Genomic DNA, 14,003 nt, shown 5'->3' with positions numbered 1-14,003 from the left:
TATTAATAGAACTCTTGGCCGAGGTGGTTTTTGGATCAGATCAGTCACTCCCGCTATCCCGTGACACACCGCGTTGCCTGGGCGGTCAAAACTTGTTTCGGGCCTTGTCATTGATCGATAACTCTTCCAATTTCTCTGGAAGCCCCTTGCAATACAACAGTTGAACTCACCTAAGCATGGAACAAGTCCAACAGGATAATCAATACCAGCTTTTACTTGAACTATTCCTGTCAGAAGAAACGTTAGATGTCAAACTCACCAGCGACTCTTCTATCATCGACCCCGAGCAAGTAGTACACCAAGAGCCCGTGTTGAAAAGATTTGTTGGTTACGAAGATAAGATTAAGCAACCTGAGTTCATCGGCAAGGGCCAACAGGGCTTTGTTTTCAAGTTTAAGCACAATGAACGAGATCTTTGCCTGAAGTTGGTATGTACATCTATGTCCACGCCAACCCTTAGGCAGTCTCTAATTACTGGGACCGCAGTTTTATGAATACACTGCACCATATAGTGAAGAAGAAGTAGCTTTTATCAGCCCATTCGGGTGTGAAGCGCGTGCATTCGCTCGTCTATGCGACCTGCACGAAAATGGCCGTTGGGCAGTGCAGTGTCATGGATGGATGTATTTAACGGACTCCCAACTTCACCAGCTTCGGGAAGTAAGCGGGCCAGTGAGGAATGATCCGAATTGGTATCGGGCCCACTGGGCTATTGTGAAGGATTTTATTGCTGATGAGCCACCGAGCCGTCACGATAAGAAATTTCAAAATATTCTTACCAATTTCTATATTCCAAAACGCGGCCATATCCTGCCCCGCGACGTTAAAAAGGACAATTATAGAGGGGACCGGATTGTCGATCTAGGATGTACGATTACCTTCCCTTTCTCTCGTCGTTATGCGCGCTCGAAGCAATTCTTTGACTTCTTCAACGACCTGGACAAACATCAATTATGTCGATGGGATATGTAGAATTCAGTGATGTTTCGGCTCCCTTCTCGTGTCTTGCGAAATCTTACATAACATCGGCTCCGAATGAGGCCCTGTACGCTGCAACTTATGTCTTGAAATTATGAAGCATAATCATCAAAACGAGTGCCGCTGCCGGGTTTCGATGCATTGCCTCATGTTGCCGCTGGACGAGATCCCTGGCCGTAGGACTTGGGCTTCACGCCGCAGGAGCCGCCCACACTACTCCTAGTAGTAGTCTGAGCGTCAAGTGGGGCCTGGCGACTAATTACCCAATGTCTTAGAGAAACGACGCTGGTCATCTATCACTCCAGTGAGAAAAGGCCCTAGCGCATGTGTCTCTTTCCATTCAAGTTTGGTCATCATACCAAATAAATAACCGCCACCGGTATCGGGTAGGCATGAGTTGAGCGATCCTTGTATGCGCCGTGGTGATGGGCCAGCCTGATTCATTGGGTCAGAATGACCTTGTCTTCCTAGGTTCCCTTTTCGAAAAATGTACGAACTGGGATTGATTGGACCCCGCACGGCTATAAAAAGCCAGGTATTGCCTATCACTTTCGAGCATATGGACAAGTTCTTGCACATCTCAAACTACCCTTTCTCAATCCTTAATACCCGGACTTTCAACATGCCTACTCTACTCGAAGTGCTTACCAGACGCAACCCTGATTTCGTCGAAAGGTTGCCTAATGGTGGCTCACTCACTACCAATCACATGTATCCCACAGTGAATGGAAAAGAGGATTGGGTTGACTTCAGCTACCAGAACCTGCTGCAGATGTTTCCTATCCTGACAGCAGAGCTGGCTGAGGATATTCCAGAGCCCTCGGACCCTGAAGGTGCAGAAAAAGAGGACTGGGGTGAGGATTCGACGAAGGCTTTTTTTCAGCGCACAATGTTTGTGGCCATAAACGCAGCCCTGAAGCAGTCGTGGAAATCACTGCACAACTCAAGTGATCCTCCCCAGATTGTTACTGGGGATAAAGCCAAGAGCACCAACCAAACTGACGACTCGAGATATTCTCCCGATCTGGCTGTAGTCCGGACTTCTCGGAAACAGTTTTTATCGTCAAAATACGAGAACCTTATCCCAGGCGACGTCAAAGAGGCCACAAAGTGGAACGCTGAAATCGAAGAATACGAACGGGACAAATATGATCAAGTATTTGGCCAGATGCAGCAATACTGCGAGCAAACTCAGCAACGGTATGCCTTTGTCATCACAGGCCGAGAGTTGGTCGTTATCCACTGCCGCGTGGAGGATATCGGGAGTGGGATAGCCGCCAACCGCACTCGAAGGGAGCCTAAAACTCCACCACGGAAGAGCCATATGAGAAATCTATCAGATGTTACCGATTTATCTCCCCTCAGCTCACGAGTGGATCGAATGTCTATATCCGGTACGAGCTATAGAGACGACAGGAGTAGGGTTGATTTTGCACCCCTGCAACGGGTGCATGTCCCATATTCAGCCTATGGATCTGGTAAACTGACGTTCCGGTTGGCACTGTGGGCTATATGTATGCTTGCCGCCACGCCGGGGAATTCTACCCATTTGCAAGCCGAGTATGTGTATCCCCTGCATAGCGTTATACAAACCCAGCGTGGGTTCCTCCACCTGTCAACTGGAGCAGTAACGCAGCAAGTGCCTGAAGGAGCCCAGTTAGTGGAGGCACCCCAAGACCTCGCTATTGCGAAAAACGATTCTTTCTTGGCAGAACACGTCCGCGCTGCTGAACGGCATCCATCTGAACCTGGGTTGGTAGTGACGCTCAAAGACGCCACTCTTCCTAGATACATTGTCCGTGATGGTAATCGATTCTGGAGCCGTGCGAAACAACGGTGGTATCACCTTGTGCGGGCAGAAAATGGGACGGCGATCTGGGAAGAGTTCGAGAGCAGATCCTAACGGACCCGACTCTTGCTCGATTTGGCCTGCTTTAGTTGCTTTGCTTTGGTCAAATTCTCTCTATAGTATCTCAGTTTTCATCTTCCTGTTGATTGGCCTTTGCGAACCCCTGTCAATTTTGCTACCTCTTCAACAATGTCGTCTAGAGCCCGTCACAGTCCAATACATATCAGATCATTTTTTCATTGTCTGGGTTACAGACACATTGTGACAGTAGTTATCCGCAGTTCTTGGAAACTATATAGCTCGTCAATCTAGTGATTTGGCACCATTTCCCGTGGATCAAACAATGGGAGTAGCCTTCGACATGTAATAGTCCAAACGGCACCTCTTTATGGTCAGATTGCTGAGTGACACCGTGCTATTGATCATCAGGGCGTATTTGGACACGAACTAGGGTCGCCTCTGTTAACCTGAACTCCCCCCCTTTCTTCCTTTCATTCATGTAGGTCCAAGGGCCCTGAGAACTTCATATTTCGTGGGCTTGCATCGAAATGCTCACCATTATTATTTCCCGTTGATCGACTATATGGTCATTTGCCTGTGCGACTGTTACTTGTGCTTGGACCGTTCTTTGTCGACACTTTACCCAAGTAGACCAGTACCAGATATTGGAAGAAATGTTGCACCCGCCGGGGGAAATTCGGCTTTGGGCAAGACTCCAAACTACGCAGATTCCCAATTGACAATCCAGTATCAGATAGGGCTCGAGATTGTAGTCGTTGGACCGGCAGGCCAAATCTACAACGTCGATGATGGTCTTGTTTTGAAGGCTTGCAGAGTATACCAACCTGCTTCGAGCAACGATACACCCCGGGCCTTCTGGGACTATGCTTCAGAAACCCTTTTCCACTTTGGCCTCTTGAAGGATGAGAAAACAGTTTTTCGCTTACTGATAGAGCATCCTCATCCGAAAATCATCGAAGCCATTGACATTGGTCACCCTGAAGGTATCCACCTACGCAAGTACCAGCCACTTTCCGGCGCTTTACCCAGCACTCAGCCCGATCGTATTGCTTGGTATCAGGACATTATGCGCGCCCTCGTTCATCTCCATCGTTTTGATATCGCTCATTCCGATCTACGTAAGGATAATATACTGTCTGATCAAAAGGGCCACGCCTTACTGGGTGGTTTTAGTGCAAGTTGTCCCTTTGGACATCCCAATCCATCACGTCCAGTCCTCCTGAATGGTCCGTCAGAAACCATCCCCGATGCAACAGATCGATTTGCCATGGGCTCGCTGATCTACGAATTGGAGACTGGGGTCCGTCCCGAGATATCGGTCGACAATCACGGCTCTCTATCCTTACCCCTCGTTCATACAGGTCATGATGGATTAGACCCTATGATCGAAAATGCTTGGCGTGGAAAATACGAGTCTACCGCCGATATGCTGAAGCATACCGAGCTACTACTGAATGCTGGCCATGATAGCCGCGGCCCAGTTGAATATAAAGAAGAGTTAATCGGGCGTATTAACCAGTGGAGGAGACGCCGAGTAGAGAAACATGGTAATGTGGCGAACAATCAGACATCTACGAAACGGACTAATACGACTTCTCAGGCTGCATCCTCTATTCGTTACCAAACGAGACTCAGGTGAAGGATCTCGCAGAGCGGTATGGCTGGGATATAAATGAGGAGCTCCGTTTACATGATTTTCATGCTGTCGGATCTTCCGATTGATCTTAAGAGGAATCCTGTGTCTCTTCATTTGTCTCTGTCAAATTAGCGAATATTGAATGGTTGTAGATAATAGTATCACCCTTCTGTTGTGGTCATTCTATACTTCTATATCCCCCTCAGGGCATTGCACGGCACCGTTTAACGCAAGAGGAAGTCTGTAAAACATGGTCATTGCTGAATCTGAAATGCAATTGAAGTTGTCTGGCTCTCCCCGATGACGTACAGGTCTCAATGTTACTGGTCCAATTAGAGCTAAGAATAGTGGGCAGAGCATGAGATCGACTCTACTACATGCAGACTATGCATAAGGAACCCGGATAGCAAAGGAAATAGTGGGGCATTCGCCACCAAACTAGACTAAACTCAGCCTTTGTTACTTTATACTTCTCTTGCCGAGGCCGAGATTGATAAGCTTAATAAATAATCAAATACAAGCCTCGGCAAACCGAATCTGGAGTCCACGATATGGATTCATCTCTGGAAATTCAAATATTCTAGCACGTTGATACGGGATGGTATCATTAATAGATGTCTCATTTGGCTGAACTAAACCAACAGAATACAGTACATTTCGCATGCAATGGGAGCGATCATTCAAGGGTTTCATTACGTCATGTGAATCGTGATGTAGATGGATAACATAGCAACCTTCGACAACGGCGATGTAATCCGCATGTCCTTATTTAGTGACAATCAAAGTCAATCCGGATCCGCCACTCAGGGATCCGAGAATTCCCAGCGTCGCATCGTTCACCTCTTTGTAGCCTGCGCCGGCGATCGCTGACACCATGTCACAGGCTGCGCTTAGAAGAGGAAGGACTATACCACTGTTAATGGGACTACGTAACACTGAAGAAGAGATAACAATAAGGAAATCCCGAGGGAGGACGTACAAGTTCGTAGTTCCTGTCGCTTCGCTATGTTAAAGCGAGGAATGCCATTCAATTTCAAGGAATGACTATCCTGCCGATATGTGATCTTGATATTCCTTGTCGAAGCAATGGTAGCCAGCATGAATTGACAGACGGTGGCAAGGAGGAGGGCATGCACGGACGCCCGCGCTATCCTGGGTTTCCACTTCGATGGGATCGTAAACGCAATGGTGGAGAGCTAAAGGCCATCTCTTTGCTCAGTTCATAATCTCTCCAGGGTAATGACTCTGGCAGTAAGAGGGGAAAGAGAGGAGAATATTCCGGAACTCACGTAGTTGACAACATCTCCAATCGCGAAAACGGTATATCCAAGAGCCTTGGCAATTCTCAGAATCCGGTGAAGAGCCGGTTCGCTTTTACAACAGATCGCGTCCGCCAGCTGCTGTAAATGTCCTGGCACAGAACAGACGCGAGTGAGCTTGACGGCGACCCCGATCTCCGCACGAAGCCGCATGAAAAACGCTTTGTCGAGCCAGCGAAGTCTACATTTGTATCTCCAAGATAGTGATACGGACAGTAGAAGCCGAATGATGTTTTGGACAACTTTGAGGAACTTATCCTGGCCAGCGCTCGTGTTTGTGATGGTATCAAGGAACGCGCGCATTGTGGGGGGTGTGGTGTAGCGGGGCTTCACCGGTGAAGAGAATCATCATGTATAAAAGGAATTGGCATTTGAGACACCGCCGTCATTATCGGCATATCGGCGGTATTGGGCTAGGCGTGGCGGCGCGGGAGTGGAGTGGATGAAGCAATCGCACGCCACGAACGGCTTCGGCAGCGTCATGGCCCGGGCGAGATGCAAAGTAGTCGGTGTGGGCCGCCGATTGCGGCGCTTTATTCGGACATTTTGATCCTTGCACATATGGGGACAGTGTTAGCGGTATAAAGATGGGCATATTTTCATATTCATAGACCTTATGATATAGTAGTATTGTCCTCATACACTAGGTGGATATGTTGATCATTTCGATGCAACTCTGAGATTTACCGGTAATCATCCGTTAAAGTATCACTAATCACAGATGCGGGGCCGAAGATCAACCAAACTCATATGATCGGCTATTCTAATTCATTGATGAATTCATGTCTTAGAACAAATCATACCAATGACTATATCCTTCGTAGAGTGTATGTTTTCACACTCTTCCTCGTTATAATCAACATCGCATTTTAGCATTACCATAAGACTGCTGGCTATCCTAGTCAAACAGATGATCAAGCACAAGTCAAAATAGGTGGCATAGTATAAGCATATCCATGCTTCTCCCACTTGTCGAGTGGCCCATTGCAGACCCGCTTGTTGTAGATCGAAAAGCATAAGAGCTACTCATCGCGATAAATCAAGCCCCGTGATATGACCAGCCCTAACTCCACCCCTGGATAAGACCAGCAGGCATCATCCTATACTATATATTGGTGAGCTAAATCTAGATTATATTCATCATCTCATTGATTTATAGCTATCTCAACTATGGTTGTACTTGGAAACGCAGAAATATTTGCGAAGTATTCGTATATTTGAAGAATAGTAGTTAATACGACTGTCAAGTTAAATTTAAGAAATGGTACTTGTTATTGTAGAATACTGACATACCTAGTTCTATATCTGGTTTCGACCCACGGACTATACCTCATTTACGCGCCTCAAATCGAACAGGCAAACCGTGAACGACCCGCAAACTCATATCAAACTTAACACCCTCGGAAAGAGCTAACTCAGCCCGATCTCTGGCTGCCTCCCAGGTATCTGCGGCACCCCCAGGGTTACTACCGTCAGCTTCTTCGTCCCTGGTGAGCAGTCTCACCGACGACGACTTGAACACGATGGCTACGGAGGCACACAATTCCACCAGGGCAAAACGATACCCCAGGCATGCTCGGCTTCCCTCCGCGAATGGTATAAAACTACCGGGGATTGGGCTCAAAAATTCATTTTTGCCACCGTCTGTCGTTTGAATCCACCGTTCGGGATCGAAGTCAGACACTGCGAACGGCCGTTTCTTGCAATTCTCAGAAGCTCTTAGGTGTGTACTCGATTCCCGACGTGGCCAATATTGTGGATGGCGATGAGTGGCACTGGTGTTCACGAAAGCGACCATGCCTGGTGGCAAGGGATGAGCCTGGTCGTCGATGATGATAGAGACAGGAGGTCCTGTCGGGGGCACGTATTTTGGAATCACCGGCAAGACGGTGAAAAGACGCAAGGCTTCATTGATCACAGCGCCTACGAGACTGTTCATTAATGGGTTGAAATGCGCGTCATACGTCCACTGATCTGGCGGTGTGTCCTGGAGAATTCGATCGAGGTCGGCTTGCATGGCGCGCTGGGTGACGGGGTGGCAGGCAAGGAGCAACATGATGAAAGTGAGGGTATTGGCATTTGCTTCGTGGCCAGCGAACACAAACGTCCAAATATTTCCCATTACCTGGTCCGGTCTAAGAACAGCCGGACTTCCGTCCGCCGCTGGGAGTCCAGCTTGAACAAGGAGCTCTGGGATAGACCGTCAGATTTTGACGTAGGGAAGTTGGGATTTAACAATGTACATACCTAGGATACTTGAAGCGTTTTTTGATGGGGCAGGAGGCTTTTGCTCAAGCTCTGCCACCTTTCGTTCCTTCATCTCCTCCATGTAGCGACGCATTTCTGTAAATGCTGTAGCCGCTTGACGATGGGTGGAGAAAGGCGAAATCCCTGATGGATCCCATGTTGTTAGGAATCAAAAATGAGGTCAAGAAGAGGAATCACATACGAAGAAGCGCGTGCGGGCAAAGAAACACAGTCGTAAAGCTCTCCAGCAAGGTGAACACAGCTTCACTGTAGGTCATACGGTGAGTGCCTTGCGGCTTGTCCTTGCATTGCAATGCATTTACCAGGTCTTCTTGGGTCTCGGTCTGATTACAAAAACGACTCAGTAAATGAATTGAAAGCTTGGCGGAGAGGTCTCGTAGCTGACGATGGGCCGCGGGCTGTCTCAACGCCCGCGATAATTCGGCACCTCCCTGGACAGCACCGACAAACACGTCCCGCATTGTGGCCTCGGTGAAAAAGGGGGCCGCGGTGCGACGGTATAACCGCGCCTCTGGTCCATCGGTACCTGTCATGGTCGGGCCAAATATATTTAAAAGGCTCATTAAATGGGCTGGTTTTCCCAGCCGACCATTGTGGAATAGCTGCGAAGATACCGCGGCGTCGCAGGTATAGAAGATAATATCACCGGGTGAGACAGCCAGAAATGTGTCTGCTCCGACCCGCTGGAAGGGTTCATAGCCATTGTGCCATCCGTCGTTAAACAAAAGTAGTGGAAGCCATTTCTCCGTCCACAATTCCGGCAGGGCTTGTAAAATAGGGAGGAGCAGCGGCTGGGTCAACAGCCAGGGAGCGCCGAGCATGGAACAAGGGACAATCACATACTGGAGGCCCGTCGCTCGAGCCCGAGACACGTTGGCAATCAACGTGGCCAGGCACCAGACCACCCAGACGAGGGTGAAGATGCCCAACGCAATGAAAATTTTGGGTGAGAGTAACGCCATAGCTTCAGGGGAGAATCTGCACTGCGCTGATACAGATAGAAAATATCGCCGATGGAGAGCGAATCCATGAGATTTAAATACAACCGCTACTGTTGGTAAAGCGAGGTCGGTGTGCGCGCAGGACAGGGATTAAATGCACTAACGCACACTGCCTCTTTTTTTCATTTATTTTTTTTTCTTTGTTATCTGGGACTCGGATTTTCCTTTATATTTTACTGCGGAGTTCTGATCTCTGCTGACGATGCCCCATTCTACCTGTCAACCTCTACGCTCTTTTCCTCACCTCCTTGTCATTCAACACTCAGATCACTTTCGCGACAGATGGTCGCACCACCATGCATTCTGCCAGCGGGTAAATTGTGGAAATACCTCTAGTTTCCAGGCATGTTCGCCGGTCCGACTGGCCATGAAAAAGGGGATCTGGAAGTTCCACATCATAAATGCCAAGTCTGCGTGCGTGCATTTGTCTCCAACCAGCCATTCACTACAGCTTTACCTGAATGGTTGCACCAGATTCCCAGAGCGTCAGCCCGGTATTGGGATCGATGATGGCTAGAGTCAACTGTTCGCAGCACTTATTCCAGATTGAAAGCCCTTGTGCATCAGAAATACCAGGAACCCGTCCGTTGGGGTTCACATCTGTGAGAGGCGGCTTTTTAAACTCGTCCAATTCAACATACAACGTCTCATAGGGCAGGACGAGCTCCTCAAGGATGACCAGAACCTTGGAGGGATTTGGAACGTGATCTGGATAATATTGAGGCTGGCCAATTCGTCTGTTTGGAGCTACTAGAGAACACAGGTGCAATTGCCTCTCCAGAAAATCTTGATCGGCTGTACGTTCGTCATGGCTATAACTATCGTATTTCAAGGAAGCTGGTAACGGAAGAGTGAAAAGAAAAGCAAAGGAAAATGAGGATTGAGGGCTTCTGCATCTCTTGTTAGAGGCAACGAAGAATACCTGCCTAACCAAATGTGCAACTAATTAGTTACTTATATTTCACAGAGGCTGAGCTATGTAGACAAATGCCTACCCACACCGGCTAATAGGCTTGCCAATGTTGTATCTGTGGGATCAGCCCTGTGGAGGATGCGCTGTGTTGTATCCGTGCACACTAGAAACAAAGAAAGAGCCCCGTAATCAGCTAAACTAGCTTCTTAGACTTGGATCTTGTTATGGATGAGGCTGTGGGATCTGAACCCATGCTCGTTTTAATAATATTAGGATCTCCACTGGGCAACCCAACTTACAAATACTTCGTTTTAACTAGCTGCCTCTACTGGGGCTTAATTTTCAGCGGCCGTTAGTCCCGCAAGGGTCGGAAATCACGGAACAATCCCTCCAGAAACGATGAAGCTGGCCTGTGCAGTGAGTTACCCTGGGGCCAGTGGTATAATTAGATCTACTGAGGACTACAGTATTAATCTTCCATATTGTTCAGATGGCTGCTACGTCTTACATTTCGTAGCCAGTATAATAGTGGGGGGATAGTATTGAGGCAAGCAGGCAACATCGCGTTGCCTATAACATACGCTAAAACTACTACTAAGAAAGACCCACTTGGAAGAATAAATCCACCATGATCCGACCTTCCTTCCCTAGGATAAATAATAATGGCTCTATTAACTGATCTGCCCGTGGAGATTCAACATCGAATCTTGTCCTTCCTACATTCTCATCACGATGTTGCCGCACTCTCTTTACAATGCCGATCACTGCACGCCATCTGCGACATGCCCATGCGCAAGAAATACCGGCGATTGTGCATCGACAGCAAAGACAGCAGCTTGAATCAAGCATTTTCTCTCCTCATGGAAATTCTCAAGCGGCCCACTTTAGGCCGGTATGTGCGGCATATCGAATGCAGCCAAGGTCCCCCGTGTTTCGATGACTACACCGAGCGAACGAATTCACTACGAAACCTCAGTGACAAGGAAACGCAGCTGCTTCGCGCCGCAATCTGTAAAGCAGGATTCACAGGTTCAGAGACAGGTCGGATCCTCAACATGGTCATGCAAACCGAAGCCGGCGAGGAAAGGCCATGGCCCCCATACTTGTAATATCCACATGCAGCTTTCGTCGCTTACCATGCTAACATGTCACATAGTCCTACGAAGAGCCGAATGGCCTACATTTCACAGGCCTTGACGGCGCTGCTTATCTCGGTTTCGCCAGACTTAGAGTCATTGGCAACACCGCCACCGTTTTTCAACTACACTGGCTTTTACTGGCCCGAAGAAAGCCACGATTTCAAAACAGTCAAGTTCCCGCTGGAGAGGCTACTTCGCCAGGTTAATTCGGCGCCAAATGATATGCCATTCTTGCAGAATCTGCGGAATTTCTATGTTATTAATAATGGTGAAGACAGCTTCGGCGAGGACCGGTTTTACGTGCCTATGGACTTTATGGGAGCGATGCACCTGGTCCATCGCTTACCGTCTATGGAGATGGTTGGTACGGACATTTTGGAAGAAGACGAGAATGGGGCGCCGAGGGTGGAGCCCAGATCATCGAACATTAGTCGAATCGCCATTCGTCATTCTGCACTAGATATATTTTACCTCGCCAATGTCATATCCTCATGCAAGGTCCTGAGGGAGTTCCGGTATTCCGTCGGGGGCAGGGCAATCTCAGACGGAAGTACCCAGAGTTTCAACCCCAAGACATTTTTCTTCACCATCTTGCCGCACAGAGAGACTCTGGAAATACTGGATGTGGATGTGGAGTATTATATAGGTGAATTCAGCCCCGAGATCGTGGACGCTGAGGAATTGGACGAATTGTTTGAGCAACATGGTGGTCGACGTGATGCCGACCATGTATGGACAGGGACGCCTTCAGAATCATTATGGACACAGAGCGGATCACTGCGGGAGTTTTGCGCATTAAAGCAATTGAGTATCGGGGTAAACACTCTGATGTATTATGCTCAGGGGGTCAACCTAGCGAAGAGACAGTGTTTTAACCTGGTTGACAGCTTACCACCGAATTTAGAGTCGTTACTCATTCGGGGGTATGAGAAGGGTGAGTGCGATATGCATGACGCTCAGATCGATGCCCTGGTAGCATGGATATCTAGTGGCTCATCCAGTCTCACCGAAGTCCAAGGAATCACGGAGTGTATACCACATGCTGAGGATGTGGGCGATCCTGATGATGACGAGGTCCCACTGTGGGAACGAACGACATGGTTTTCGTGAATGAAATTTCAGACTTCTTATCTTGTAAATCGGAGAGACCGGTCTTTACTGGATGTATTTGTGCTTTTCAGACACTCATTGCATGGTGTGTGTATGCTTCTAGGCATCAATTTGTCTCCTGAAGTTATCCAACTCGATGAAAATCTGAACATTTCTCACCACCAGCCAATCAGGGTTCAGCAGTGACATGCCCTCGAAAGTCTTGGCATTGGCCATGGACCCTTTTTTATTTGAAATATCTCGACCTATTTTCTTTCCTAATTTCTTTTATATGTGCCATAAGCTTCTCAATGCGCTGTCGCTTTAGTATAGCATTAACATTCAAGGCCGGTTTGACGACTTGCCCCCGGCAACCTCGACTACCACGCGTCAGATATACAACAATGGCCCAACCAGTTGTTGAACGGTTACGAACGACGGATACGCTTGAGAATATCCATCATCGAGGAGACTTGCCTGTTGCTGCCTCTCAGTCCCTCGCTTTATCGGCTAGTGAAGATGATCCTGTGATTCGGCAAAAGTATCGCCCATTCATCCTCGACAATACAACAGAAGGGGACTGGGTCAGTGATCTGGAACTGACGACTGCCCTGAAAATAGCCGAGAACGACCTAAAGAATACCAACCAGAGACTCAAGGTCCTAGTACTGTACGGGAGTCTACGCAAAAGATCATACTCACGACTTGTGGCGTTTGAAGCATGTCGCATCCTCTTCCGACTTGGTTGTGACGTCCGCGTTTTCGACCCGGAGGGACTCCCCGTAAAAAACGACGTCGACCACGGTCACCCCAAGGTCCAGGAGCTCCGTGGCCTCAGTCAGTGGAGCGATGGGCATATATGGGTCTCGCCTGAGCAGCACGGTAACCTGGTTAGTGACCAGCCAATCCCCATTTCTCTATTCATCCGCTAACCTTCTGATACCAGACCGCAGTCTTCAAGAACCAGATAGACTGGATCCCCCTTAGTACCGGTAGTATCCGCCCCACCCAGGGCCGTACATTGGCTATTGCCCAAGTCTGCGGTGGATCGCAATCATTCAATGCGGTCAATTCTTTGCGTATCCTCGGTCGGTGGATGCGTATGTTTACCATACCAAATCAGTCCTCCATCCCCAAGGCGTACACTCAGTTTCCAGATGAAGGCCAGCCGGGAGACCAGAGGCTTATGCCTAGTGGCAACCGGGACCGTTTAGTGGATTGTATGGAGGAATTTGTGAAGTACACGATCCTGATGAGACCTCACATGGAGCTGTTTGGGGATCGCTTCAGTGAGAGGGAAGAGAAGAGAGTGAAAGAGGAAAAGTTAAAGGCAGCTGCATCCATGTAGGACAGCAATACTTTATATGTACATACCCGGCATCGGTCTAAAGCGCCGACTGTCCTTGATGGCACAAGTGTGCTGGGACGTCATTTCCGTTTGTATATACATTATTAAACCGCGTGAATATACTAGGTTAACCAAGTCCACTGTCCTAGATTGAGTACCAGGTCCTTGCCCCCAAGAACTATCTAGAATCCCACTGGCCATTCAACACCGATCATAGAAGAGGTCTTGAGAAAAGATTATTAGGCTAGCTACCCATGCTAGCTGAGAAGGTCCAAGATGGTTTGACGAGATAGGAACTTTACGAGAACATGCCACAATATAAGACGAAGAATCTTATGAGGGCCTTGCAGGGCTATCTGGGGGGTCTGGAGTTTTGTCCCCTTGACTCTTCCTTGATGGAGAAGTATGTGGATTATCTACGGAGCCATTTCTCTTGGGTGGT

General features: G+C 48.3%; 7 protein-coding genes across 7 annotated transcripts; 5 read left to right on the top strand and 2 right to left on the bottom strand.

The window, feature by feature from the left end:
- Positions 1 to 176: 176 nt before the first annotated feature.
- ANOM_006290 (uncharacterized protein) lies at positions 177 to 972 on the top strand (the record flags this gene model as incomplete). Its single annotated transcript, XM_015551547.1, has 2 exons — positions 177 to 428; positions 487 to 972. The coding sequence occupies 2 exons, from the start codon at positions 177 to 179 to the stop codon at positions 970 to 972; spliced, it is 738 nt and encodes a 245-aa protein (XP_015406242.1).
- Positions 973 to 1,600: 628 nt separating this feature from the next.
- On the top strand, positions 1,601 to 2,881 carry ANOM_006289 (uncharacterized protein; the record flags this gene model as incomplete). The annotated part of the gene is made up of 1 exon (XM_015551546.1): positions 1,601 to 2,881. One exon carries the CDS (start codon positions 1,601 to 1,603, stop codon positions 2,879 to 2,881), a length of 1,281 nt encoding a protein of 426 aa, XP_015406260.1.
- Positions 2,882 to 3,410: 529 nt separating this feature from the next.
- ANOM_006288 (uncharacterized protein) lies at positions 3,411 to 4,570 on the top strand (the record flags this gene model as incomplete). The annotated part of the gene is made up of 2 exons (XM_015551545.1): positions 3,411 to 4,395; positions 4,449 to 4,570. 2 exons carry the CDS (start codon positions 3,411 to 3,413, stop codon positions 4,568 to 4,570), a joined length of 1,107 nt encoding a protein of 368 aa, XP_015406261.1.
- Positions 4,571 to 5,249: 679 nt separating this feature from the next.
- ANOM_006287 (uncharacterized protein) lies at positions 5,250 to 6,106 on the bottom strand (the record flags this gene model as incomplete). Its single annotated transcript, XM_015551544.1, has 3 exons — positions 5,250 to 5,389; positions 5,464 to 5,680; positions 5,774 to 6,106. The coding sequence occupies 3 exons, from the start codon at positions 6,104 to 6,106 to the stop codon at positions 5,250 to 5,252; spliced, it is 690 nt and encodes a 229-aa protein (XP_015406256.1).
- A 1,027-nt stretch (positions 6,107 to 7,133) lies between these two features.
- ANOM_006286 (uncharacterized protein) lies at positions 7,134 to 9,808 on the bottom strand (the record flags this gene model as incomplete). The annotated part of the gene is made up of 4 exons (XM_015551543.1): positions 7,134 to 7,993; positions 8,051 to 8,194; positions 8,253 to 9,054; positions 9,530 to 9,808. Coding segments are annotated over 4 exons (2,031 nt in total), but the record flags the coding sequence as incomplete, so codon positions are not given.
- Positions 9,809 to 10,647: 839 nt separating this feature from the next.
- Positions 10,648 to 12,234, top strand: ANOM_006285 (F-box protein; the record flags this gene model as incomplete). Its single annotated transcript, XM_015551542.1, has 2 exons — positions 10,648 to 11,090; positions 11,142 to 12,234. The coding sequence occupies 2 exons, from the start codon at positions 10,648 to 10,650 to the stop codon at positions 12,232 to 12,234; spliced, it is 1,536 nt and encodes a 511-aa protein (XP_015406258.1).
- A 383-nt stretch (positions 12,235 to 12,617) lies between these two features.
- ANOM_006284 (arsenic resistance protein ArsH) lies at positions 12,618 to 13,561 on the top strand (the record flags this gene model as incomplete). The annotated part of the gene is made up of 2 exons (XM_015551541.1): positions 12,618 to 13,103; positions 13,160 to 13,561. 2 exons carry the CDS (start codon positions 12,618 to 12,620, stop codon positions 13,559 to 13,561), a joined length of 888 nt encoding a protein of 295 aa, XP_015406259.1.
- Between the last annotated feature and the right edge of the window lie 442 nt (positions 13,562 to 14,003).

This window comes from Aspergillus nomiae (assembly GCF_001204775.2).
Source record: "Aspergillus nomiae NRRL 13137 chromosome Unknown contig00162, whole genome shotgun sequence".
NCBI lineage: Eukaryota > Fungi > Ascomycota > Eurotiomycetes > Eurotiales > Aspergillaceae > Aspergillus > Aspergillus nomiae.
The sequence above is the reverse complement of the archived record's forward strand: the minus strand, read 5'-3'. Positions and strand labels throughout refer to the sequence as shown.